The sequence below is a fragment of the Haliaeetus leucocephalus genome, unplaced genomic scaffold (assembly GCF_000737465.1).
Source record: "Haliaeetus leucocephalus isolate CR32 unplaced genomic scaffold, Haliaeetus_leucocephalus-4.0 Scaffold406, whole genome shotgun sequence".
In the NCBI taxonomy this organism is placed as follows: domain Eukaryota; kingdom Metazoa; phylum Chordata; class Aves; order Accipitriformes; family Accipitridae; genus Haliaeetus; species Haliaeetus leucocephalus.
Genome location: NW_010972842.1, coordinates 8,343,315 through 8,369,490, shown reverse-complemented (window position 1 = coordinate 8,369,490; position 26,176 = coordinate 8,343,315). Strand labels below are relative to the sequence as shown.

At 36.5% G+C, this 26,176-nt stretch overlaps 1 protein-coding gene across 1 annotated transcript in view; it reads right to left on the bottom strand.

Moving 5' to 3' along the window:
• Positions 1-950: 950 nt before the first annotated feature.
• SLC16A7 (solute carrier family 16 (monocarboxylate transporter), member 7) overlaps positions 951-26,176 on the bottom strand; it is a 28,130-nt gene continuing 2,904 nt past the window's right edge. The window contains exons 2-4 of the mRNA XM_010574095.1: positions 6,448-6,591; positions 4,177-4,989; positions 951-1,568 (exon numbers count right to left, since the gene is read on the bottom strand). Of these exons, the coding sequence (XP_010572397.1) occupies positions 1,297-1,568; positions 4,177-4,989; positions 6,448-6,591 (1,229 nt within the window). The 3' untranslated portion in view covers positions 951-1,296. The remainder of the gene's footprint in view (positions 1,569-4,176; positions 4,990-6,447; positions 6,592-26,176) is intronic.

Sequence of the window (26,176 nt, the reverse complement as noted above, 5' to 3'; positions counted from 1 at the left end):
GTAAAATTGTATATTTATGCTTTCTTTTGCCTAAAGGAAGAAGAACAATTATGTACATTTTGATTTATATGGGTGTCTGTGTGAAATTGTAGACACAAGACCAAATATCCTGCACAAAAACGATACGTCAGTACAAAGGTTCCAGACTGGCACTGTCAATGTGCCTTGCAGCATTTTTGCTTGAACTGGCATTACAAAAAAGAAGTAGCTTTTCACTAAATACTTTGGAAAGGGAGGTGAGAACTGGTATGAAGTTACCTGTCTGCAAAGACCTGAAGTTAGACCCTAAATCTCCTCTCAGCAGAGCAACTAATGACTTGCCAATAAACCCAAGCATCTACTTTGAAGTCATTGCCACGAAACTGATTCAGGCCACAAAATCCAAGGGTGAGTATCTTTTTGACTTCGTAACAGGTTCTGAATCTAGTCCCTTTAGGAAGAAGGCTTCACAGCCCAGGTCCTTCAGCCATACAGGATTACCTAATCAAACAAACTAATTGCCACTCTTGTTAGGGATGTAAATCTTGGTTTAAATTCTTCTTATGTACAGGCAGATTTTAGCGTAGTTTGAATTAGCGAGGTCTGAACGTACTTTGTGTTCAAATGTATATGTTGAAGTACAATGTAGTCACCTATCACAGGAGGAAACAACTTCTGGAATATATTGTAATTCAGCTGTTTATTGTATTTTAGAGATGGTGCCCACCAATTGTTCATCTTCTAGCCTTAACTTTTACATCCATATTATAATTGTTTATACAGACATAATGTATCTTTTTGATCTAGTGGGCATACAAAAGAGAAAATGTTTCAGTGTGCTTCACTCAGGTACTCTGTCTCTTTTGAAACAAATGTTTGAGCTTATATCCTTTTTAATATTAGTGGTAAGTACAGTTTGGGCAGATTATTTCAACAGACTTTAACAATTCTCTAAAGATGAACACAAAGTATCTTCCCAAATAAGACTAGGAGATACTTTTGCATTAGATATACTTTTGACACAAAACTGTTTTTCATTGGAAGGCTTTATAGTCTGGTTTACCTGACTCTTGATTGTCCAGACTCATACTTTGATGGACTCATTTGCATGGAGTCACTACCTCTGTAATCTCAATTTTGTATCACTGAAATAAATAAACGGTAGATAGTAATTTAACTTAGAGTCTTGCCATGGGGCAAAAATCTGTTCCCATCCAATATTGTGACTGATCATTATTACCACAAAACCTGGCCTCTGTCTTGAAGACATATTTCTAATGGAAGTCATAAATGTTGCCTTCTGAGCTATATTGAAGATTAAATATTGGTTTCTCTTTCTGAAGGATCTTCAAGACCTTTTTCTGCTCTGCTGGCAGCATCTTCATTCTCATTGTTTGTTAATGGTTCCGCTTCCTTTGAGTCAGCGTTCTTCTGCGCTTTCTGCTTCTCATCTTCTAACTTCTTTTCTTTTGCCAAAAGCCTGTAGTTAACGGCATTGCCAATGAACAGCCAGATACTGGCCACAATCACAATCACTCCGCAGACAAAATACATGTACTGGTATTCACCGGTAACATCCACTAACCAGCCTGAAATACAAAGACGAGAAGAGAGAAACTGAATCTTTAGAATAGGATACCCAATACAATCTAGATCTTTCCCTCGGAGAAAGAGCTATATATTGCTTGGTTTTGAAGTTGGAGCAGAAAAGCATTTTCAATGTGTTCAAATTGTCTAACATATATAGAGGAACTCTAATGAAATCTGGATTAGTCAAGATAGCAATTGTTATTGGAATCACCGACAATGATAAAATATTGAAGAACAAAGTAAGTAAAGCTTAACGAATAATGACAGACAGTTTTTTAGTTCTTTCATTTTCATTCCTACGTAGCCTTATTATTTTATTCACCTCCTAATTTTGTTTCCTATTGTTTTGGAGTGACTGTCTGACACTCACGGAGGCTGCATACAGACAGTAGGATGAAGAGGTATGTGCCTTTTTAGGCTGCTGTCACTGTGCATCAACTGCCTGCTTTTCACTTTTACTTTCCTGTGACTGGTGAAAGCGATAGAAAGGCTTGTCCCTTCAGCTCTCATGCTCAACTGCTGAGTTTTAAACTATGAAGCCTGCCCCTAAAAATTTCATCCACACCTCTGAGATTAATTTGGTCATGACAAGGAAAATAAAATATAACTGTCCTTCCACTTTGTGAGCCATTCTTTCTAAATTTTCCCAACTCCCAAATCAACATTCGTACGTATCCAAGTATTTAGCTCTGAACTCTGCTACACTGTCATTGAATTTCACAGGATAACCCACGCGCTTCAATTTAGTGTGTATTTAGATGCTTTTACTCGGTTGAAGCCATAATGCCAGCCTATTCACCTAATACACATTTACAAGCCATTAAATTGTTTTAGTCTTTTCTTTATTTCTCCAGCCCCGTATTAGGAAAAACTCAAATAGCACTGCAAGTGCATAATTCACCTATTAGTGTAAACAGTACAATTTACTGTTTTTTTATCAGTGAGCAGTCTCATAAAACTGATGATTAAAAATGAAATTCCGCATTAACATTACTTCAGAATAATATTTTAAAGGATATAAACTAGTCAAAACTGGAGTTCAGCTTTTCCACATGTTCATCCCCTTTGGTGTCTCTATTTAACATGATAAATCAATTCATACTTTTATAGCACAAACACATGCTTTTCAAAACTTCCGCAAAGCAAATATACTGAAAAGTAAAGAGTTGCATTTGCTATTGCTCCATAAATATTAGATTTACTATCTTTAGAGTTAATATTAATACTGATTTCAGAACCTAACAGAAGAGGCTGGACTCTGGTGGTCCCAGGCTCCCTCCCCCCACTAGATGGCATAGGAAGAGTCTGTGTGAGAAGCGATGCTGTTCTGCCATTACCAAATTCAATTTGTATCTTACAAGTTGAGGGAAATATGGAATATCTTGAGGACTTTTAAACATGCACTTGGACAAATATTATTGCACTGAAGTGAGTGGATTTGTTTTCACATATTTAAAATTTCACTCGACATATTGCTATTTTCATAGAAATACTGACTAACCCTCAAAATACTTTGATATGTATAAATGGTTTTGGAGACACGTAATCTTGCTGTCTTTTGTGGCACTGTTTATGTGGGTATAGTGCATGTTCACAAGGCCGGTAATCTCACTATCTTTATTTTCATACTGTTGGGCTTACACTGCAATAGACACATACACAAGCAACCAGTAATTTTCAATAAGATTTGAGCATCTATTTCTTTAGTCTCTTATATCATCAGAAACCTTAAGATTATAAAACTTACTAACAGCATTACTAAGTACTGACTAAAAAGCAAGCAAACAGAAAAACTTTAGACAAAAGTCTTCATCATTTTGGGTGCTGGAGGCCCAAAAGTTATGAATATAGTCCAAGCTATACCCTCAGGCTCCCTTTAAGATCCCGTTACACTGAAAAGAGTGAAGCTGGCAACATTGCCATCTTTCAGTCAGTTCGCACTCTGAATTGCCTTACATGTATGTGTTGTCTCTAGAAAGAGGCTAAAGGACCGGCTGCGGTGGTGTGAACTCGCGCCAGGGCGCAACGCTCCACGGCACCGCGCTGGAATCCCACCGTGCGTGCACCCTGCCGAGGCTGCTGAGCACGCCCTGTCCTGTCTGGCACCTCCCTGCCACTTTCTTCTCTCTGGAAATGCCAGTCCTCTCCGTTTAGACAAACTAAAGTTGCTATTTTAATTCTAAGCAAGTGCTCCTCGTGCTGCCACTAGGTTAGAGAAACTATAAGCTGCTCCGTGAGATCTTCACAACTGACCGGTGGATTTGACCCATTCAAGAGAGTAAGAACTGTGTTGGCAAACAGCAAATTGGAGCTGAATACACGTAAATCAAGGCTGCAAAGTTAGCACGATGTGCTATCAGGAAAACACACATTTATCACCTGGATTGATGGGCCAGTAGAGAATGCTCTTAATCTATCTATTGCACAAGCACACAATGTATGCCTTTAGATTCTCGTGTGGATTTGCAGCTGTAAAGCCCAAAGATAACTGATGCTACAGTCACAGCGAAAACATTAAACATTAAGAACAGTGTTTATATTAATTCAATGCTAAATCGCATGATTATGCTGTAATGTCTGAAAAAATGGAATAAAAGAGACTCTTACCTCCTAGAGGAGGGCCTATGAGCACAGGGCAACATTCCACGATGGTGACAAGTCCAACTGCACTGGAAAATCTGGCAGCCCCAACGAGGTCCATCAATGTCTCAAAAAGAACGCTGCTAACCATTCCAAATGCAAACCCAAAAAATACAGCATATATCACCAAGCCAGTGTAATTTGTTGCCAGAGGGCACAAGATATGACAGACGCCATTGTACATGACAGCAAAACTAAAAAAGTACTGAATCTTTGGCCGGATAAACTTGGAGTTTGCTACAAGTCCCATTGAAGGCCTAGCAAACATGTCTACAAAAGCTAAGATAGATAGCAAAAAAGCAGCAGAATATTCATCAATTCCCTTGTGCTTGGCATAAGGAGCCAAGAATACTATTGGAGCAAAGAAACCGATAAACATAATGACATTTCCTGACAAATAGATCAGAAACCCTCTGTGTTTGAAGAGGGACAGATCTAGATATTTATTCATAGTTTGCCAAAAAGACTTCTTGTTGTTTTTGTGCAAGGTAGAATCTCCTGTGCCTTTTTCAACATCTTTTTTCACAGGAGGGACTGTTTTCGGTCCAACAGGTCTCATAAGTGACCCAGCCACACAGCAGTTCAAAAGAAGTCCTCCCAGAATGAGAAAGCTTCCTTTCCAGCCAAACGCATTAAAGAGGAATTGATTGAGAGGTGCCAATGTGCTCAGAAACACTGGACTTCCAGCCATGGCCAATCCATTGGCAATGGGACGCTTCTTATAGAAATACTTGCCAATCATGGTCAAGGCAGGCTGTAAGTTGAAAGCTAAACCCAGACCTAAACAACACATAAAAGACAGTATTATTGCAGGTCATGCACTGAAAAACATATCACACCTCTTCCAAGTTATTTTTAAAATGACCAAGATCTAATCCAGTGGTTTCCAACGAAGACAGAAACCAACTAGCATCAGGGAATGAAATACAGCTTCATTGCTGTCTATGTGTGTTAACACAAGACTGTGTTGTGGTGGCATTCTGCCATTTCCCCCCGTAACACTGCAATAAAACCCAAAACTCCTTGTTGTGTTTCAGCAATGATAGAGACAGGGGAATCCACAGAGGAATGACAGTATCGGGGCCTTGACTCACCATTTTTATATTTACTAAGCTATAATGCGATTCTCTCTTGGCTCATTTCACAAAAGTTATTAAATGTCACCTCAGCTACAATGAATTCAGGGTGTATTTAAATGCATAAATCTCCTCATTTCTTATTTCCAGCTCTGTTTAAGATCAGACCTGTATACAAAAGTGGAGCTTAAGATGGCTAATTATTTTGGAGCACATTCAGCTCCACTTCCCCAGGTATGGAAGTCACAACTAAAGGTGGAAGGAAGTGTTGTAGAGGACATGCATCGGAGCAGACCACCCACCCTTTCAGTGGGCCCCAAGTTTAGGGTGTAAAAAATAAGAGCTTTAAGAAATAATCACTGAACAAAGAAGGACTCCTTTAGTCCCAACATAAAACAAGACGAGCTTGAATGTAGGAACAAGTATTACCCCATTCATTTATTACCTACAAATATTTCATCTCGCCTTCCTTATTCTAAGGAGGTAGTTTAAAAAACACCTCACAACTTTTGATAAGCAGGTTATTTAATTTACTGGCTTTATGATCATTGTTGTTCATTGCCTTAGGCAATATCCCTACCTTTGATGATATATGAATAATTTTATTTGGGGATTGACCCTGGGGGATTTTAAACAGAAAGCTGTTGAGCTGGAAGTTGTTATACTTTTCTGTGAGAGTATATGTATCTACAAACCTACAGAAAGCTGGTACTAGCTTTCACATTTTTACTAGAGTTCTGCTAGCCTCTGCCACCCTGTTTGAAGTGCAACATGATTGAAAGCTAAAAGAATGAATATGAAATTCTACACAAATGACTGTAATAAGTGCTGTCACAAGCCAATCAGTTTTTATACCATAATTACAGTGCAGTGTGGAACACTACATACATACAGCATTTATCGAATAAAATCATCAGTTGTTCCTGAATTATCCTAAGAAATAATTTAACATCATACCAGCTAATTTAAAGGATTAGATAGTTCAGGTAGCTGAAATGAACCGATCTTGGTACCTTCTTGGTTTACGTTTGTACAATGCCTTGCACAGTGGGTTCTTGATCAGTAAGGCTCATTTGTAGAACAGTATTAGAAATAATATAATATAGAATAATACAATATAACATAATATAATATAATAATACCTTTTAAACAGGACTCTTACCTCCAACGACACCAATACATAGATAAAGTTCCAGGACGCTATTGCAGAAAGAAGAAGCAATCATTCCAAATGAACACAGGATACCTCCTGCTATCATCACAGGCCGGCTACCATACTTATTCACCAAAATGCTGCTTATGGGACCTGTTGGTAGAAAGAAAACGCATTAACAGGTAACAGGTAACTCCATCACACGTCTTTGTATTTAGGATATGTTGGAATGCTTTCCTCTTCCATCCCAGAAATCGTTTAGCTGTTTCTACACCAATTTGTCTTACAAACACACTCTGTGAGTTTGCAGACACATAAGCCTGGATGTGGATATATTGCCTCCACGACAATATAAATATTGATTAGTCATGGAGACGGATAAAAAGATTAAAGACATCAGACAAGCAAGAGGGATTGTTACAGTTCACAAGCAATCAATACTGAGATCAGTCAATGGAAGTTTTGAAAGTGCAAGGACCGAAGAATTTCAAGTATGAGACAGATATCAAAACTCCACAGAGCAGGAGGAATCTCCAGACAAGCAAACTAATAACTGACCTTAGTACCGTAGCATGTCCTGGACTCCTACTTAAAACTACACATAGACTTAAAAATATTGTCAAATCAGAATGTAAATCGCTGGCCCCTGAGGCTCGTTTTCCCTTACCTCATGCAGAAAGGAGTGTTAATGGGCAGTAAGATGACTATAGGGTGTCTGGGAAAATCTAAGATGCGGTTTAGCAAAAAGACCTATAAACTTTGAAAATATTGCTACAGGTCTGTTTTTCAGTTCCAACCGCAATTCAATTTATGGTGTAATTACATCCATACTAAACAAACAGCTAGTGTGCAATTTAGCATGACATGCATTATATGTTTTTTAAATGACCGTGACTAGAATAGACGGTGTGCTACATATCAAGATTAAGAGGTTGTCAAAGCTCTTTAGGTAAACCTGCATACCATCTGACTGCACTATATTTGGCCCAAACCATTACGAATAGTCTTGCTTTTGCAATAACTAAACTTATCCAATTCAAAAATAAATAAATAAAAAAAACCATAATAAAAAGCAATATATTTCAAACTCAAGATAAAGCCGGCACCTGGCATAAAGTGGGATGCCAAGCTCTGCATCTGATTTCACTGCAAATCATTCACTGTACTGGTGACAGTTTTAAGTCTCTTTTTATAAATATCTAAAGGAATAAATGCCAGAAACTCCATGAAAAAGCCAAATATAACCAAATTTAAACGTGTATTTTCATAGGTACAGTGTTATTTTAGACTCCACTGTTTGAATTACCTTGAATGTTTAAAGTATTATTAGGGCTGTATTGTAAATGTTAATTACTACTTGCATATCAACAACAAAAGACTTAAGCATATGCCAAACGATCAATTTTGAGCTTAGCTCCTTACAGAAATAAGCTTCTCCAACAGCGTTGTCCTGTGCCCGCTCGTCTTTTCTAATAGCTTGTGAATCCAGAGGTCAGTTTGAAAATAACTTGACTGAAGGGCAAAGGTTTGAGTGATGTTTAGATCTTACGGTTTGTGCATTCATTAAACACCTTGGGTCCCAAGGAGCCCGGGGAAGCTCCTAGAAGGCTCCTTGTCCGGGCAGCGCAGACACTGACCATTACACTCCGTTTTTCACCAGTAAAGGCAATCTATCTTCTCGCCCAGGCAGCTGTACTGTTTCACGTAGGTGGGGGCACAGAGGAGAAACAGGGTGGCAATTTTACTGTGAAGGTGAAGGATGCTCAGAGCGAAGGCATTAGGGCTCGTCTCACGCGCACACAAGCACAGGAGATCAAGCTCTGCTGCTCACTGAGCTGCAGCTTGAGCATAACTGGATATTGAAACCAACATCCCCAGCACGGAATGGCCCACCAAATATACAATAGCCCAGAGAATCATTAAAAGACTTTAAATCACCTATGAAGCACTAAGACATTTCACCGACAGCTTGTATTATGAGATAGCTAACGCTTCTTTATTTCCATTTGGGGGGGACCACTGAGCAGACCAGTGGCGTGGTGGGCTTTGTCCTTTGAGGCCATATGGAGCAAGCAGTGAAACATGAAGGATGGACAAATCACACTCCAAGCGCTTTCCAAATATATCATGCTTACTTCTCCTGTCTTAATAAACTTGTGTTCCAATAACTATGCTGAAGCATAAGTTCAATCACCATTTTTTTATTTATAGAGCTATGTTTGGACAATCAGTAGTTTGGCTCGTGTTTGAATTAGAAAGAAAGCCCTTTTGAAATACATGAACAATACAAATATTTTCTCTGGGTCAAAAAAGTCCCTTTTAACTGGAACTCTTTGTTTAACTCAAAGCAAAAAGTTTCATCTCAATATCAAATAATATTTATACTTTTGAAAATAAATTAAATCTAAGGCAATTTTCTGAAAAAAAAAAAAAAAAAAGTTACCATTGCTAAACGCAATACCAGTATTTCACTTCAAAGATATCAAAATAATGATATTTAAAATTATTTTCAAGTTCTTTTTCCTGTGATGAAATGGAAGTATTTACAAAACTGTAAATGAAAAATTTGGTTAGTATTTGTCAACATTCTGACCTCCCCCCAAATTACTGCTGTAATAAACGTTGCCTTGCTGCAGCCTTACTGAAAATATTCTTTTGCTGATCCTTAGAAAAAAATGTAGGAAAGAGGCATCATAGCAGGGAAATATTTGACCACACTCTTTACAGATTTATTCACTACAGGCAGCACCTTGAATTTTACCCTTAGATAAATACCTCAGTTATGATGGAGATAGACCTGTTAGCAATGTTTCTTTTCTCATTAAACAAAGACAGCGTGAAAAGCCAGAAGGATAGGTGTGAGACCAAATGAAAAAGATACGGTAAATCCACACATAGCAGACTATCAAGTGTTGGAAAGGGAGGAATGGCATTAAAAAAGATTGTTGTGCAATATTGCTATATTGTTAGCATTTTTAATAAAATTATAGATCAAAAAGACTGCATTGCACAGCACTGACAAGGTTTTCCAACCATAATCAAGGACAAAGATGAGCTCTGCTGTTAATATTCACTCCCAAGGAGTACTGACTACAATATTCTTTAATACTGTTCCATCAATCCTTCCTTCCTTCTCCTGTAGGACAGGAAAATGAGCCAGATTCTTCCTTGTTTAGGGGTGTGGGGAAGAGGTTTCTTTTTAGTGGGTGGTTGGTCACGTTTCTGGGGGTTGTCCAGAAATGGCAAGTTTCCCTCTCCTTTGAGGGAACTCATTTTGCAGACAGTTCCTTACCAGGACCAAGAAAACTGCATCTCTGCAGGTCTTAGCGGTGGCACTTAAGCCAAGTTACAGCTTTGCAGATCAAAGCATGCAGCGTTAGCCTCCCCTAAGAGACCTGTTAGCTGAGGTCAAATATGGATGGATTAATTTAGGTAGGCAGTGGATGAAGACACCAGAGGAAAGACAAAGCTGTCTGATGGGTCTGAGCTCTGTACTTTTAAATGACCTCAATCTGGAATGTATTATGAATTTAAAATTCCTTTAAACATAATTTTCTCTTGGAGATGTTTTCCTTAAGTTAATGCTGTGTATTTACCACCACAGCTCCATTTAATTTGGGGTTTTCTTTTAGTATATTCCAGTATTTTGATTTAAAATTTGTGCATGTGGGAAATTTTACTTCTACTATAAGCCATACAGTTAGTTAAAGCTTACTCCTTAAGTTACCTAGGAACCCTTCCAATCTGATCAGCCAGTTAAATATTTTCTTGTGACATCTGTGTATATATTTGGTTTTGGAGTCTCATAAAATAATGCATATTCATACCTTAACATATAGGAATCTACATAAATTCCAGCTGTTTGCCTGCCATCATACATTTTTTAGCCATGCACAAATGTCTTTTCACATCTAACAGCTTCTATAATTATTTAAGTAATGCTTACATGCCAGCAGGTACCTATATTCCTTGCATATTTTTTTCTTTTTAGCAGAAGGAAGATTAAGCTGTTTAAGTACTGTAACCTGGCCAAAATCATGCTATACATTAATGCATGTTAATGCACTGAAGGACTGCTGGATCCCTGAGTCTACTTTCCTGAAGTAACTACGCAACAGATGTTAAGTCAGGAAGCCCACAGGAATATTTACTCCGATCTCTCCCTTAGCACCTACAAACCATCAGCCACAAAAGACTATACATTCCCTAAACCAAATTTAAGACCATTATCATAATATGCTAAGAATCTCCTGGCTGTATTTTTGGATTATATCTTTCTGTTTGAGGCAAATGACCAGAGTGTGAGCAGGAATAAGAGAGCGACCGTAACGGGTGCCACTGAAGAACCCTTTCAGGAAGGGCTGCGCAGGGGACAAATGCTTTAGAAGACAAGAAAAAACAGCAGCTTTTCACATTCTTTGTCATATGTCAAGGGCAAGATGGCAAAAGCCATTTCAGCTATGTGAGCAGAGACTGGCTCATGCATTTGGGAGCTGTTTGTGATATTTGATACAAAGCCTATAATAATGCGACGCCCACGCTCTGTTTTGAGGGCTCAGCAGAACGTTCACTTGCACATCTGTATTGTGCAAAATGTGAGGACAAAGCTGCTCTCGCTGGTCTTCAGTGAATACCAAGACCTCTAGGAAGAAATATATTGCTTACAAAGCAGATTAATTATTTCGTATAATAACAAAGGTATCAATTATCCATATTTGCCTCTCCCTTTCAAGTTTAACTTTTCAATCACCGTTTAAATCTTCCTTCTTCTGCTAAGCCATACTGTTGTAAATGAAAAGCTATAAAAAAGATTACATAACTGAATAATAAGTAGATTTAAAAAGCAGATGTTTGAAGAAATAATCACTTTTTTTCCCCTTAAAAGATGCTTATTGTGCTAATACAGTTTAAACATAGCTCGAACATTAAAGTTTCTTTTTAAAGAAATGTACTGCTTGGTATTTTTGTAGAAATGAATACAGGACTCAGACTATGCACTATACATTCAATAATCTTTCTCATATAGTTACACTTTCAGAGATACACACACTTATGTACGCACATCTATCCATTTATTCACTTTTTTCAGCCCTGAGAAAACATACACTTCAAAAAATGATCTGACTCTGGAGACAGTGCAACAACTTTATATCTAGTGTCTCTAAAAGCTTAAAGGATGCAAACCAGATAACAATATTTCCATTTCATAATACGTTGAGGTAATAGTAGAGGCAGATCAGTTTTAAGGCCATGAAATAGAATAAAAAAGATTTATTTGACATAAAATCTGTATCTTGCTCAGCTCTCAGGTAGAATAACATTTATAAGTCCAAACGTATTAGGTACACTCCATTAATTTATAAAAGGAAGAGAATCTAGGACACTAGAATTCTTGCTGCCTTTTCTCTTTTCCATCAGTTTTTCTCTTACCAAAATGAAAAAGAATATATTTACTTTAGACAGTTCTCCCGTAAATAGACACCACTTTCTGTGAGGGATGACAAAATGTTCTGCAACTTAAATGTGTAATAACTAGCCAGAATGGTTGCAATAGTAGGGATTGGATTGTAGCAGTATCAAGCTGCCATAATTGTCTTTTATGTCCATAAAGACGTCATCTTTGGGTCTATTCTATATTTATATTCACTGTAGGAATTAAAGTTTCTTTTAAAAGTATATAACCTTGTTTTTAGTATTTAATTTATTTGTTCTGGTTTGATTTTTCACTGCTGTAGTACAATGATGTAATTAAAGACCATCTACATCTGTAATTTGTTTCACATACAGCCAGTGCATTTATGCTTTTTATTTTGCTACCTGCACTATTTTTAGTATGGAACTAGAGGTGAACCTTCCTGATATAGAGGTAATTTTTTAAACATTCATTGACTATGTCACACAGTGTTCATAGTGTCATTGATACAAAGCAACCTGAAATGACTCAGTCTAAACAATAAGACATTTATTTAAATAAAGGGAATTGCTGAAAAAAGTTGAAAATAAATGCAATAATAATATCTCAAGTTGCACTAATGCAATATTGTAGATTGCATCCTGTCAAGTCAAGTGATTTAAACACAAGTACATTTTTAGCCATCTGCTCTGCAGAGACAACGCAGCTATCTTTCCAGTCCGGCTTTACTTTTTATTTCTGTTTCCTACAAGGCTGGAAAAGCCCGAGGAGCTCCAAGAATTAACATAAGGATAAGCTACTTGTTAATATCAGTCAGACTTTTTTTTCTTTCTTCTTTTTTTTTCTTTCTTCTGTTTTTCCTTTCTTCTTTTTTCTTTTTCTTTCTTCTTTTTCTTTCTTTTTCTTCTTTTGTTTTTTCTTCTTTTTTCTTTTTCTTCTTTTCCTCTCTTTTTTCTTTTTTCTTTCTTTTTCTTTTTCTTTTTCTTTTCCTTTTCCTTTTCCTTTTTCATTTTTTTTTTACAAAATATAAAATCCACTTGCAGCAGCTGATTTGCTTTGTTTGGCAAAGAATCCCCAATATTTTGCTAAAGTAGAGCCTTATCTTTCACTTTAAAACAGCTCCTTCAACCACAAACACTTTAAGCAAGTACTTAGTTCTGCTGCTGGAATGTCATCTCTGGCACCCAGAGGAAAAGCAACTCAAAATCGATTCTGATCATGTTTAAAACCTGTTCATTAAGTTGGAAAATGCTTTAAAAATATGCTGCTTTTCTCAAGCAGGACTAAGTCAAAATACTGAGCATTCTATGACAGTCTTATCTCTAGTTCAAAAACCTTCAGCTAAATAACTCTAGTACTCTTGGATAGGCATCTAGAGAAGGCAGACAGAAAAAAATCCAAAAAAGTATCGATGAATTTGAAAGTATTAAAATGTCATGCAACTATTTTTGTGTTAGATTCTTTATCCCATTTCTGGGAATGGTAACCTGCATTTTGGACATATCCTATATGTTTGTGTAACAGCAGTGAAGGTAACGTAGTTCAACAGTCATTGGAAAACTTCCCCTGTGCATTTGGCAGTATTTTTTTTCTATTATTTCATGTAACATTTACAACTGGCTGCACTGATTCCATAAACCTAGATAATATAGTAACCTTGACAGAAAGCAAAGAAAAAAAGAAAATGCTTTTGCAATAAATATCACCGAAAAGAAATGGCTAACACTGAGTTAGGGTTGCTAAACCATGAGTTAAGATAGCTCGGCAGCTGAAAGCCCAGCATGCCGGGCGAGAAGCAGTCGGTCGTCTGACCATCCATCACACTTTGCTCACCACTTCCCCTCCTCTGACTATATTTCCTCAGTGTCATGCACACATTCTCACTTGTGTCCTGAAGGATCCTTGAATCCTATTAAGTTTCTATCTTTTGATTACTAATGAGGATTAATTTGACCTTCAGCTATTCCTTAGGACTTTTGTAAGAAATACAGCCTGGCTGGTGGTAGAGTGCCTCAACACACGGGCTGCTGCTTCATGGTTTCTCCTCCCAAAAGGTTACATCTGCTAATTTTGAACTGATGTGCTCAACTCAGGAACACGTACGTCTGGCTGCAAATATGAGCTGCCTTTGTCCTGAAATGTTCAGAAGAAACAAAATAAGTGATCAGTGGTGCTGGCACTTGCTCTAAATAAATTGCTTTTCTGTAGAAATGAGAGATCCTTGATCTGTTTTAGTATTTTTTTTTTTTTTTCCCAGTAATACATCAGAGACAGGAACTGAGGACATTACGTACTTTGATTAAAGCTGTTGACTGGCTTACTGGTTCTTTTCTTGTTTTCTAGGGTGCCAATGTGTATGGAGTTATGGACCATGTAATTTAGAAAACATCTATGATTTAGAAAATTACTCTATATCTATGAATTTAAAAAAGTTGGAAGACTGCCCAGTTTTTAATCAAGGAGGAGCCATGCTCATTACTATTTACATTGATACATATCGATGCTTTGTATTAATTATCTTTTGCATGCTCTTCTACGGAATTTTTTTTCATGAAAGGCTAAAATACTTGATCACAAAGCAGAGGACTTTAAGATGATTTATGACATTTCTTTTGAAATTAGCAATATGAAACTTCATAATATTTAATAGGAAATGAGTATCTCAGCAGTGTTCAGAAGCATTTATAGTCACTGACGACAAAAAAAATTTCTGTCCCAAAATTGCTTGCCCAGATTTCACATTGACACATTTATTGTGAAATGAAGTCAGATGCAGCAAAATATTTCAGCGCTTTTTTAAACTTTCCTTATATTTGTATTCCTGTTACCTTCAGTATCACTAAATAAAGTGACGCCCGTGCATAGACATTTGCAAAAACTAGTCTGCCAACTTGGAAAAAGGCAAGAAACAAGAAGAAAGGAGGGAACAAGCTAATGAGGAGATGGAACCAAAGCACCTATAAGAGAGATGTATATAAATAGAGACATTGTAACACCAGGCACGTATTTTTCACAAAGTGGCCTGCGTGCCTCTGTAATGGGGATAGCTGGAAATAGCATCAGCACAATATGTGCATCACAAATGGTCTTCTCAGATAAATGGTCTTTTCTTCTCAGAAAACCTATGCAACCATCTTGTAACTTAAGCAGTAAATGTCACGTAGTGTATCAACATGAACATTAGAAAATTCAGTGGTAAATATGAGGTACCGGGAAGAATTAATGAAAGTTTCCTGCAGAAGAAAAGACAATGAATTTTTAAAGCTTAGTATTCATAGGCTTCACAGGCTTGCATGTATCTAAATTTAAAACAGCTTTTCAGACCCCAAAAATGTGTTGAGGATTTCACTTAAATAATAATGCTGTTGACAAGCAGAATGAACCTGTGCCATTAAAGGTTACTTCTTTAAATGAAAAACCAAATAAGGACTTACTCATTTGTCCTCACCAGAAATACACTAAAGATAATAATACTGATATATATATACACACTAGTAAATGTAATCCTTTATAGCAGTAGTTAATACGAAGGAATTAATAATAAACTTCACTAAATTTACATCCTATTCAGATTTTCACCAGGAACTTCAGGAGGCATAACTCTAACTATGCTCCAATGAAAATATTTAGTGATTTTTCTTCCAGAGGTCTCATCCTTGAAGTATTATCCATTCATCTCAGTGGCTGTTCCTTCTTTCTCTGTGGATGGTTGCAAGTGAAAGACTTTGTTCCATTTGGCAATATCCGTGTTTGAGTCCTTGTACTGAAAAAAGCATCACATTTCTGAAAAGATTAAAATAAATCCTGTCCAATATGTCTGTTTTCAGGGAACGAAGGAAAATTAATACTAAACCGAGTTTTTAGTTTTTCTAGTTTTTCTGGTTTTTCTATCTATCTCAAAAGTAATCTTACTAAAAAACTGCTATGCCCAGACACAGAGACTACATATCCACACAAACACACACACACACAAAGCCCCCAAACCCTACCAGTTTTCCTCATCTGATTTCTGGACTCCTAATGATATAAATGAGTTGTTTGTTCCTAAGATAATAGAAAGTACTCATCCCATTTGTAAGCATTTTTCACCTGGAAATTTCTGAACTCATTCTTCCAAGTTCAAAGAACTTGAAAATTTGTAATGGAAGAAGACTTCGTGTTTAGTACTTTGTGTCTTGCCAAAGCAGATTACAGTTTTAGCTATAAAAATTGTCTTTACAGCTTGCTAACTGTGTGCACCAGATTGCCAAACAAGTTCTGCATATTCTGCTGTTACAAAGGGAGGACAATTTTCTGTATTGTTGCAGATCATAAAACTGAAGAGAAAGACAAGAGGTTACAGCATACCATTGTCACAACTACAATTATAGCAACTTGAAAATAAGAGATGTGTTGTTAATCTCAGAGCTAATTGTTGGGAAGAAAAAACCCCCACGGAACAAACAGTGCTTGCAAACATTTGTTTTAATTCTTCATAGACATTTTCCTAAACCATGTTATTAGCTAGTTACAAATATTTCCCTTTTTATTTTCTTCCTCTTTGAGTAATGACTGTCTTTTCTACAAATCTGTGTATGCACATATGAACACAATATTCATAAATATTAATTACTCACCACTTCCTATTTCTTATTCCTTATTATCATTCATGATTTTTATACACCTTCCTAAAAAACTCTGGCTACTTTTCCTGGAAGCAGAACAATTCTTCATCATTTGGAAGGCTAGCAGACATCACAGAGAGGAAAAAGTCATAGCAAACAATTTCAGAGGACCTTGCACAGGCTATTTAGTAATTCTTATGAATGTAGGGTATATTCTTTGTAACTCAAACCATTACATTTTTCAGATAACGCATTCACTGTGAAAAATTCAGCCAACTCCAGTTAAGATTAATATTGTCATTTGGATTTCTCTGTCTTCTACAAATTGCCCATCATATTAATGTTCCCACAATATCCCATTTTTACGCTGCACATCATCCTACAGTTTGTTTTCTTCCAGAATAATATCATAAGTAACTCAACTTAGAAATGATTCCTTATATATTGTTACAGGCAATAATATGTAATTTCAGAAGGCACAAGATACATGTTTCTTCCTAGTTCCTCCTTTATCATATTCCTTTCTGGTCTCAATTTTGCACTGTATAATTAAACTTCAAATTGAAAATACTCAGTCTACTACCTATGATGTTTCTGTGGACCACTTACTGTGAATTATGGATCATGAGTGGATCATTAAATCTCATCTACATATTCAGAATATATGTAACACAAAGTATAAATCTGGATGTATTTATAACTTGGAAGTGTCCTGAGAAATCATCATATTTAGGTCATTGCCAATAACATTGTAAGATTATTTCCAAATCCATTTGCTATTTGACACTTATGAATCATTAAGCTTAAAATGTACTTTATAGAAAAATCTTTCTAAAACATTATTTTATCATTATTTTCATTATAATTGTATTTTTAATAATATCTAATAAAATGCATATGGTGACTTTAAGTGGTAACAATTAGAAGAAAAGGGTGGGAATTTCCCAAACTCCTTTACAGCCCGTAAATTAGATCCTGTCTGAAGAACTGTGTAAGGTAAATATATGTGAATAATATTTAGTTCACAACACACTGGGGGAACGGGAAGAGGGAGGGAAGGGGGAAGAGGAAATAGGGAGGGGAGGGAAAAGGGAAAAGGAAAGAGGAGGGGGAAGGAACTTATTTGTGTTTCAAAGATATCATACAAACTGGGAACTGAGCATTGTCATTAGGTTTTGGCACCTGAAGCATTTAGAGTGTAAGTGCAGACAATGATAGTATATTAACGGGATCATACCAGGTACAGAATGTGCATTTTTCCCAGTATTTTGCAAAAGAGGAGACTGAGAAACTGGGGTGGGGGTGAGGGGAGACACAACTACATTCAGCTGTCAATTAAAAGGAGAATATTTGGGTGGATTTATCTGTAGGTTTTTTTCCTGTTTTCAGACAAGTGAAAAAACCCCATATTTGTACATTGAGAAAAATCTGTTTAATTATAGAATGATATATAAATGTAACACTGAATATTTTGTCTTCCAGGTCAAAAAGACTAAAAGCAATATAAAGTGTTAAATGGCTAGAAACATGAAGAAAAAAATCCAAACTAGAATAATGAAAAGCCAAAAGTTACCAACAGATTATCCTCCTGATCAACAATAGGTACAAGATTTATGTCATGTTTTCCGTCTTTCAATGCATTTCTCTATTTCAGCTGTGCCTGAATCAGTAGACTTTATTACACCCTAGAGGAAGTGGAACCTTTGGAGACGATTTAGTGAACAGGTCCAGAATTTGGAAAGTGTCCCACAGGTTCAGATCAGAGCATTTTCCAATTCCCTTACACTTTGGACTACCCACATTTAACTGCTTTTTAAAAATAATAATCTTCAGGAAAATATTTACTGATTAATCAATAATTTAAGAATTAATTCTAATCTCGTCTCTCCTCCTTCTTTTTTTCCTTGCTTCTCCCTAGCCTTTTACAGCAAAATACACATGCCTGAGACTAACACTCTACCCAATAAAATTGAAAGAGAAATCAGATACTTTTTTTCTTCTATACATTATCTGAGCAGATGTCAGTTTATCTTTGCATATTACCATACCCACCTCACATACTTTTTGTCATCAGAGTTGATTTTGTCATCAGGTTGACACTTTTAGATTTCCATCTACAATGGAAAGAGCTTTACCTGATTGGTCTTTCAATTTTTTAGATGTTTCCTATGTATAGTCACATGCCATTGCTTTTGTGGACTGGATCAACAAATGTACTTTCCATGGACTGTAATCAACAAAGACGTGATGATTTCTTTTAATGAGGGGGAAAGTACGCCTTTCCCTATGAAAACAGTATTTCATAAAATATGACCAAGTGCAGAGTGAAAGAATCATGAAAAAATAGTAGAGGAAGGCTGGGACTTAAGCAGTGGAAAAGGAATGTATTATGAAGGAGGTGGGGAAATGCCTTTATGGCGTTTGTGTTTTGCATGGACTAGAGAGGAAACAACACCTACGATGTTCTGTACGCCGTCCTTCCCCTTGTAGCAGCAGAGGACACATCTCCACAGACAAGGTCTTCTGAAAATGGGGGGGTGGAGGGGTAGGGGAAGTCTAGATCAAGTCTGCTTGCATGAACAAGGAATATTTGAGCTCTGCTGCACAAAGCAACATGAAGCGGTTTGGTGACCTAGTGCCATCTTATTGCACTTGAAGATAATATTTGCGTGGCTTTTGAACCAGGTGTGTTTTCTTACCCAGTGTGAAGAAGTAAAACAACCCACCACTGGCAGAAACCTTATTCTCCACCAAGTAATGTCAAGGAACTTACTTCTAATGATTGTGATGCATCATAAATTCAAAATAAATTAGTGCCCATTAAAATACAGGCTTCTCATGATTTATATTACAGATGCTGCCTGAAGATCATGCATTCCTGGAGCCACCTTTCATCTAAGGAGTTATGTTGATATTCTTCAGCCAGAATATATTAAAATAATCCAATAAAATATACCCGCTTCTGCAAGGATTTAACATGTGTGCCTGTGAGGAGAATATTACTTAGGTTTACTAATGAAAGGATTATTTTCTTCCCACAGGAAGAACTGTGTTTCTTGAGTAAGTTTTAATACATCTTACTGAGAAGCAATTGGTTAGAAAGTTGACTGATCTAGGCAATATGTATATCTGAACACCTTGTCAAGTAAATTTTTTATAACACTGGGAGAAATGATCCAGAAGAAATTCTATGACACAAATTTGTTCTTGCCTTAATCCCATATGCCACTTCAGCTCTGTTTCTCTGAGCACAGGGTCAAGTGCTTTGCACTCAGGTTACTGTTTACATTTGAGTAAGTAAATATGAAAAGCTTCTAAATCACAATGGCAATGGTTTATATAACCTTGCACACTCTTCGCAAAGGTATAAACTATGGCGCTGTATGAAAGACAAGCGAATCACTCCCACATGTACCATCTTTGTGACACAGTATTTGATTTTTAAGGAACAATACATAAAATTAGAACTAGCATTGCATGAAACACTCTTATGCTTTAACATCCATTTTATTCCCGAGCTGAAATAAAAATTTCAAGTCTCAGAATTTTCAGTTGAATTAAAACTCTTCAAATAAGTCACTCACTCTGAAATATCTCAGACATCTTCTGTCATACAAATAAACAAATTCAAAATATAACTAACTATCTGGCATGCTCATGATCTAATTCTTCCACTTAGCTTTTCAAAATAATTGCAGACATTTTGTTTCAGGTCATTCGGTACTATATTGCATTTCATTACCAAACCGTCTTAAAAAGAATTGCAGCTCTACAGTTTGTTAATTTAGTATAAGCCAAATTGCTGGGCTCTGTTGCTCATTATTGTATATGCAGTCCCATAACACACATTGGACCTCACTCCAAGACGAATTGCCCCATCGCATTCTGGGAGGTGTAGTCCTTCGGCAAGTCCAGCCCATAGGAGGGAGAGGGTTGTGGTTTTTTTGTGAAACTTTTTTTTTTTTTTTTTAGATTTTCTGTAACTTTCTATGACAATAAAAATGTGTTAATCAAAAATGATTATTCAGGCCATCAGCCCCTTACAAGCACCTCTAATGTTGACTACATTCTCTCCTCACGTGAGGATCATACAATTTCAGGTCACTATTTGAAAGTGTTTTGTTACATAGTTTGTTGCTTCAGTGAATAATCAGAACAATCCTTACAGTCACCGTGCCTGATTCTCCACTCCTCAGTGCACTTTGCAGCACTGGAACGCTGTGGAATCCAATAAATTAAAATTGAAGGTAGGAGACTCACACTTAAGATCAAATTGTACTGTGTCCATAATAGAAAATAAATGTTTTTTTATGAAGCAGAGATAAGCTTACTGACAAACAAGTCAAAAGTTTAATCAAATGATTACTTTAATAAATGAACACTGTCAGTTTTGCTCAAATACTGTAAATCCTCAAAGCTAATCTTCTATATTTTATTTATATTTTATTTTGGGGAAAAGACATGAATCATTTATGGATAATGTATTTTTAAGGTTGACATAAATAAAAATGAGATTTTAATGAGTGCCTCTGGGAGCACTTAAGTCATTGAAAGTACACTGTCAAGAGATCTTGATGTTACAAACACCTATGGATAAACATATTTGCATAAATATATAAACATGTTTATATGTTGACTTTAAGCAGGTGAAAAATTTATTTTAACTTTGAACTTTATGAGATCACTAAGGTATTTAAAATTAAGCACATGTTGAAGGATTAGCACCATGGCGCCCATACTTGGAATGGAGTCCCAGGCAATTATTTTACATGTCTCTGATAAGAGCATAACATTGTCAGTGAAAGCTGTCATTCATTACTGTGAATTTCAATGGATCTGTTGATGCACATGGGTGCATATCTCTAACAGGAACGTTCTTAGATTTCAAGGTCTCTCGGGAGCTAAATATGATGTATTAGTATAGGGCGACAATCATGTAGGGTGGCATCACCTCAGACTTGTGCAAAATGGGCATCTGAACCCTTCCTCTAGATTCCTTTAGCACTCAAAAGACAGGGAGGTCTTTCTAAAACATGATTTGTTTGATGTGTTTTGGACATGTAATTTAGGAAGGGTTGAATCAGAAACTCTCATTTTTACCGAATGACAACAGAAGATGTCGAGACAACTGGATTAGATGAAGCTGCCTATGCTGAGGAAGACTAAATACATGAATCCTGTCCATATAATCTTGAGTGACTATTGTTAAAAAGTTTCCTAAAAGTCAAAGCACTTAATGGTAAGTGTTCCAAAGCAGTACACATAGAAAACCAAACAGGCACCTGTTCCCATCATCAGTGGGAAAGTATTGCAAGAAGTGTTTGAACTAGATGAGGAAATCAACGTCTTATTTCACAAGACAGTCTCCTATTTTAATCACATTCTTTCATTTGGTTGTCTAGTCACATTACTTATTCACCCAAACAAAAGTCAGGTAAAACTGTGTGAAAATGCTTAACTGTTTTTTGACAATTGAAAAAAACCTGCCAAAATTTCTGGAAAAGAAAGGTAAGCTTTTCTTTTGCTTGTATGCACCAATGAAACATGTATTACTTACTAAAGCTGTGTTTGTTTGTGCTCTTTGACATATGTAATTTTAATAGAATGTCACTGTTGGATGAAAAGGTTCTGACTGATTAAAAACTCTTCGTATGGTATATATGTTTATCTACATGTGTCATATGTGCTCTCTGCAAAAATCTTCAAAACCAGTTAATCAATTAAAAGAGTGTTTAAAGTAATCATAAAAGACAATTGAAAACCACCTCATTCTTTGATCTCTGTAGTTCCCCTGGCATCAGCATAAACCTGTCACTAAGTCCCTGGTCCACTTACGTCTGTTGATGACTATAGGTCTACATCTCTTTATGAATCACAGTAAAAGTCTCAGCTGTTGCTATTTGATGCTGGCTTGGAATATCTTCTAAACGTATCAGTACAACTCTGTTTCCCTTCAAAATAAACAAGGGAATAGTTCTTAGACATTCCAAAACAATGGACCAGTAAAATTCTATAATAAGTTCTTTGTAAAGTGCTGGGTTTATTCTTTCATTTGAAGTGCTGGTGTGACTACAATGGTATACACAGACTTTTCCTTCCCCACAGTTCTTCTCTGGTATCTGCTTAAATATCTCATGATACCCAGTTGTGCTAGACCATTGTTTCATTACCTTTGAATTACCCGGCACATATCACAAATACAACCATTGTATGATCCAGTGATATGAAAAACTATATGGGAACTAATCCAACGTTATTAGTACACACAAAATAAGCATTCTTTTGTCAAAGTTTTACAAGCTCAGTGAACATATCAAAGGCCTAAGTTTGTCCCTTGATATCTTTCTTAAACAAACCCAAAGTTTTAGCCCCTTAGAAAATGTATTTTATGATGCATGTTATTTATTATTGTTTGACTTTGACCCATTACTTGAAACTAAGTGGGAGAGAAAAAAGAAATCTTCTTTGCAGATAAAAAAGCTGTCAATATTCATTACTTTACTTATAGAAATCCCTGGCTATGAAACCAAATGGAGATCAGGACAAATACAAAGCCTTAAATAGGAAAAGAGTGCTTAACTAACATTCATTAGGTAATCCATATTGCCTACTTGTATGTAAATGAAAACTGTTTTAGCAAAGGGCTCGAGTTAATTAAATTTATTTCTATATATTTCTATATTTCTTTGATATGCATCAAATCATTACTAATAACCTATGGTTTGGATACAGAAAGAGCTTGGCAGAGGCACAGTGGTAACTATTCATCACGTAGTTCTGACAATTATTCAAAATTAATGTAAGTGTACAATAACAGACAAAACCCCCTTATTTCTCTCAGTGGCAGCATGTCCTTAACTTTGAGACTGGCTTCCTGAGGGTGTCTCAGTAAATCCCAGTAAAAACTATGTTTCATGAAAACTTGACAAAATTAGATCCCCAAACGGCACTGAATATTTAACAATTAGATCTTATCTGTTCAGCCAAACATAACAAGTTGCAGAGTCAAAAACCAGCTTGCTCCTGTAGATAGGACGACAAACCTGTTTGAAAACAATGTACAAAACCACCTACAACAGATCTGCTTTTTTTCATCTCCCTTCCCATGACTACTTTAAAGAGTGTTTTGTAAACATTAGGGAAGGTCTCTGTTTAAAACAGCCATTGCTCCTGCAGAACACTGCCCTAGAAAGTACAGTTTTACTAAAACTCAGAGTCTTCCAAGAAACGAAAGAAGTGGCTGTATTATCCTTCAGAGGCTTTACCAGGCTCCCTTAGCATTCAGGTCTTCTTTTTTAAAAACTGAACTACTGTAAATTTATAATATTTTTGTTATTCTTGATACCTCTTTTTTGTGCTTATCTCCGCTTGCCAGTAAGAGTCAAAATACCCTGTTCTTGTGTCACCCCATTATGACTTCTTTTCCTTTATCTGCGAGTCTCAAATTAACTTGACATAGATGTTTTACATATATTTTAGGCTAAATGTGAAGTATTCCCTCATGCCCATGAGGCATTTGGAAAGTTGATAAGTTCTGCTTTCAAGGACACTCTAAATGAGGTTATTAAAATTCAACACTTTGCATATTCTGATGGAGAAAAATGCTTGTCCCTGACAACAAAGGACATAGGTCAATTTAAGAAAGCTTTTCCATCTCCTTATACATGGCCACTGAATTCCTTGTGCCAGTATTTGTAAAACCAACATAAGAAAATGTTACCAGGGAGGAAGAAGTGTAGGAGCCCAGGTCCTGTCCAAAAGTAAAAATCCATAACCATCTGTTGTTTGTGTTACATGGATTTTGCAACTGTCATCTCCACTGTGCACGCCATTTCATCTTCACAGCAATATCACCAAAACACCCACTGAGATAAAATCACAAATATTTTGAACATACCATATGATATGTTATTTTCCAAATTAGTATTTGACAAAGTCAAAATGAGGATTTGTCTATAGGTTACCTTTATGTTGTCACCTGAAAAATCCTTTAAGGGTTTGGTACTGTTTGGAAATATTTAACCTCAAACTTGAATAACTTAAGAAATACAGAAGAAGAGAGAGGAAGCTATTTAATGCTGCATTTTTTAATTATAAGCGTGTTCTGAAAAATGGTAATGGCCACTACTTACACTTATATAGCATTTTTCTTCAAAAGGGGTCCAAAGGTGCTTTTTAAATTATTTACTTAGAAATATCATCTAGAATTTAAATGGACCTTTCTTTTTTGAACTTCAGACCAGCAAAACTACCCCACATTTCACAGCTGAGTATGGCTTGAAGGATTTAGCAGCTCTCAGGCTAATCTCTATAACCCAGTGTCACACCCAAAAAGTTATTTTGAAAAAAAAAAAACCAAAAAACCCACAAACAAAACAAAGAAATGAAAACCCCAGACTGAAATTGTCCTTGGAAAAATGACAGAAAACAAGTTAAAGACGAGTAAACCAACTGCTTTTTCCCCAAGGAAATCTAAACCTCAAGGTCAGATGTGTCTGAAATCACCGGACCTGTCACATGGCTTTTTCATAGCTGCCACTAAGGCTCCTATCAAACCTACACTGAAAGCAATGAAAACATTTTTACTGGAAACAGATTGAGCTCCGATAAGAAGTTCTCTAATCACCTTTGGCTGTTACCGCTGCTCAGTGTGAGAGGTGAAGTTTTGAAAAAGAGAAGAATGAACTGACAGAACTTGAGGTCAAATGTATTTGATCTTTTTCTTGAATTCCTTAATGCTTGTGGGTGTTAGAGCATAAATACGGCTCTATAAATGTATTAACACATATATAGCTTATGCATATAAGAATACATACACGCACACATATTTTATATACATATGTGTTCATGCACATACAGAAACACAGGTTGCCCTGTCAGGATAACTCAATTAATTCCATTTTATCCCAGCTTCTGTCCTCCAGTAACACAAGTTTGGTGGGCTCAGCCACAGTCCCTTGGGTGTAGCAGCCCATCACAAAACCATCACCCTTAATTTAATACAATTGACAGTCTCTGCTCAGGAGAGGCAGAAGAAGGAGTTGCCATGGAGACTGAACTATTGCTCTTCTCCAGAGGATGCTTTTTTCAAGCACAGGCTGAACAGTAGAGGCTGTGCAATACCTGTAACCTTGATCACATCACAGGATCTTGCTTTTTGGGATGGCTTTTTAGTAAACACTAACAAACATCCAGGAGATTGGGGGGGGGAAGAGCAGAGCTTGAGAAAACAAACAAAACAAACAAAAAAAGCCCCCAAACCCAACAAAAACCAGTATGAAAACACATATTATGCCAGATTGAGAGGGGAAAAGAGTTTCATATTGATTTATCAGATTTGTCACCTCTGCTTAGTGCTTTCCTAACAGGGTGAATGCTGTGCTTGACCTATTTGCTGGAATTAACCAGGACTGCAGGAGACCATATGGATTGCCAGATGGTCTGCTATAATTTAATGCCATTTATTCTAAGTATGAAGTAAGTGATAAACATAATTAACATTTTTTAGCTCCTTACTGGATGCCTTTTATTAGTTTCTTTTTTTTTTTTTTTTCAGGCATTGAAAGGTAAGTTAATACCTTGTTACTGAAACACAGATGCCAGCTAATTACTGCAAGAGGCTGCAGCCTCCAAAGCAAAGAGTGTCTGCACAGACTCTAACTTACTCACTGACCCCACTGTGATGATTAATAAGTTGAATGCTAAGCTCTAATGAGGATGA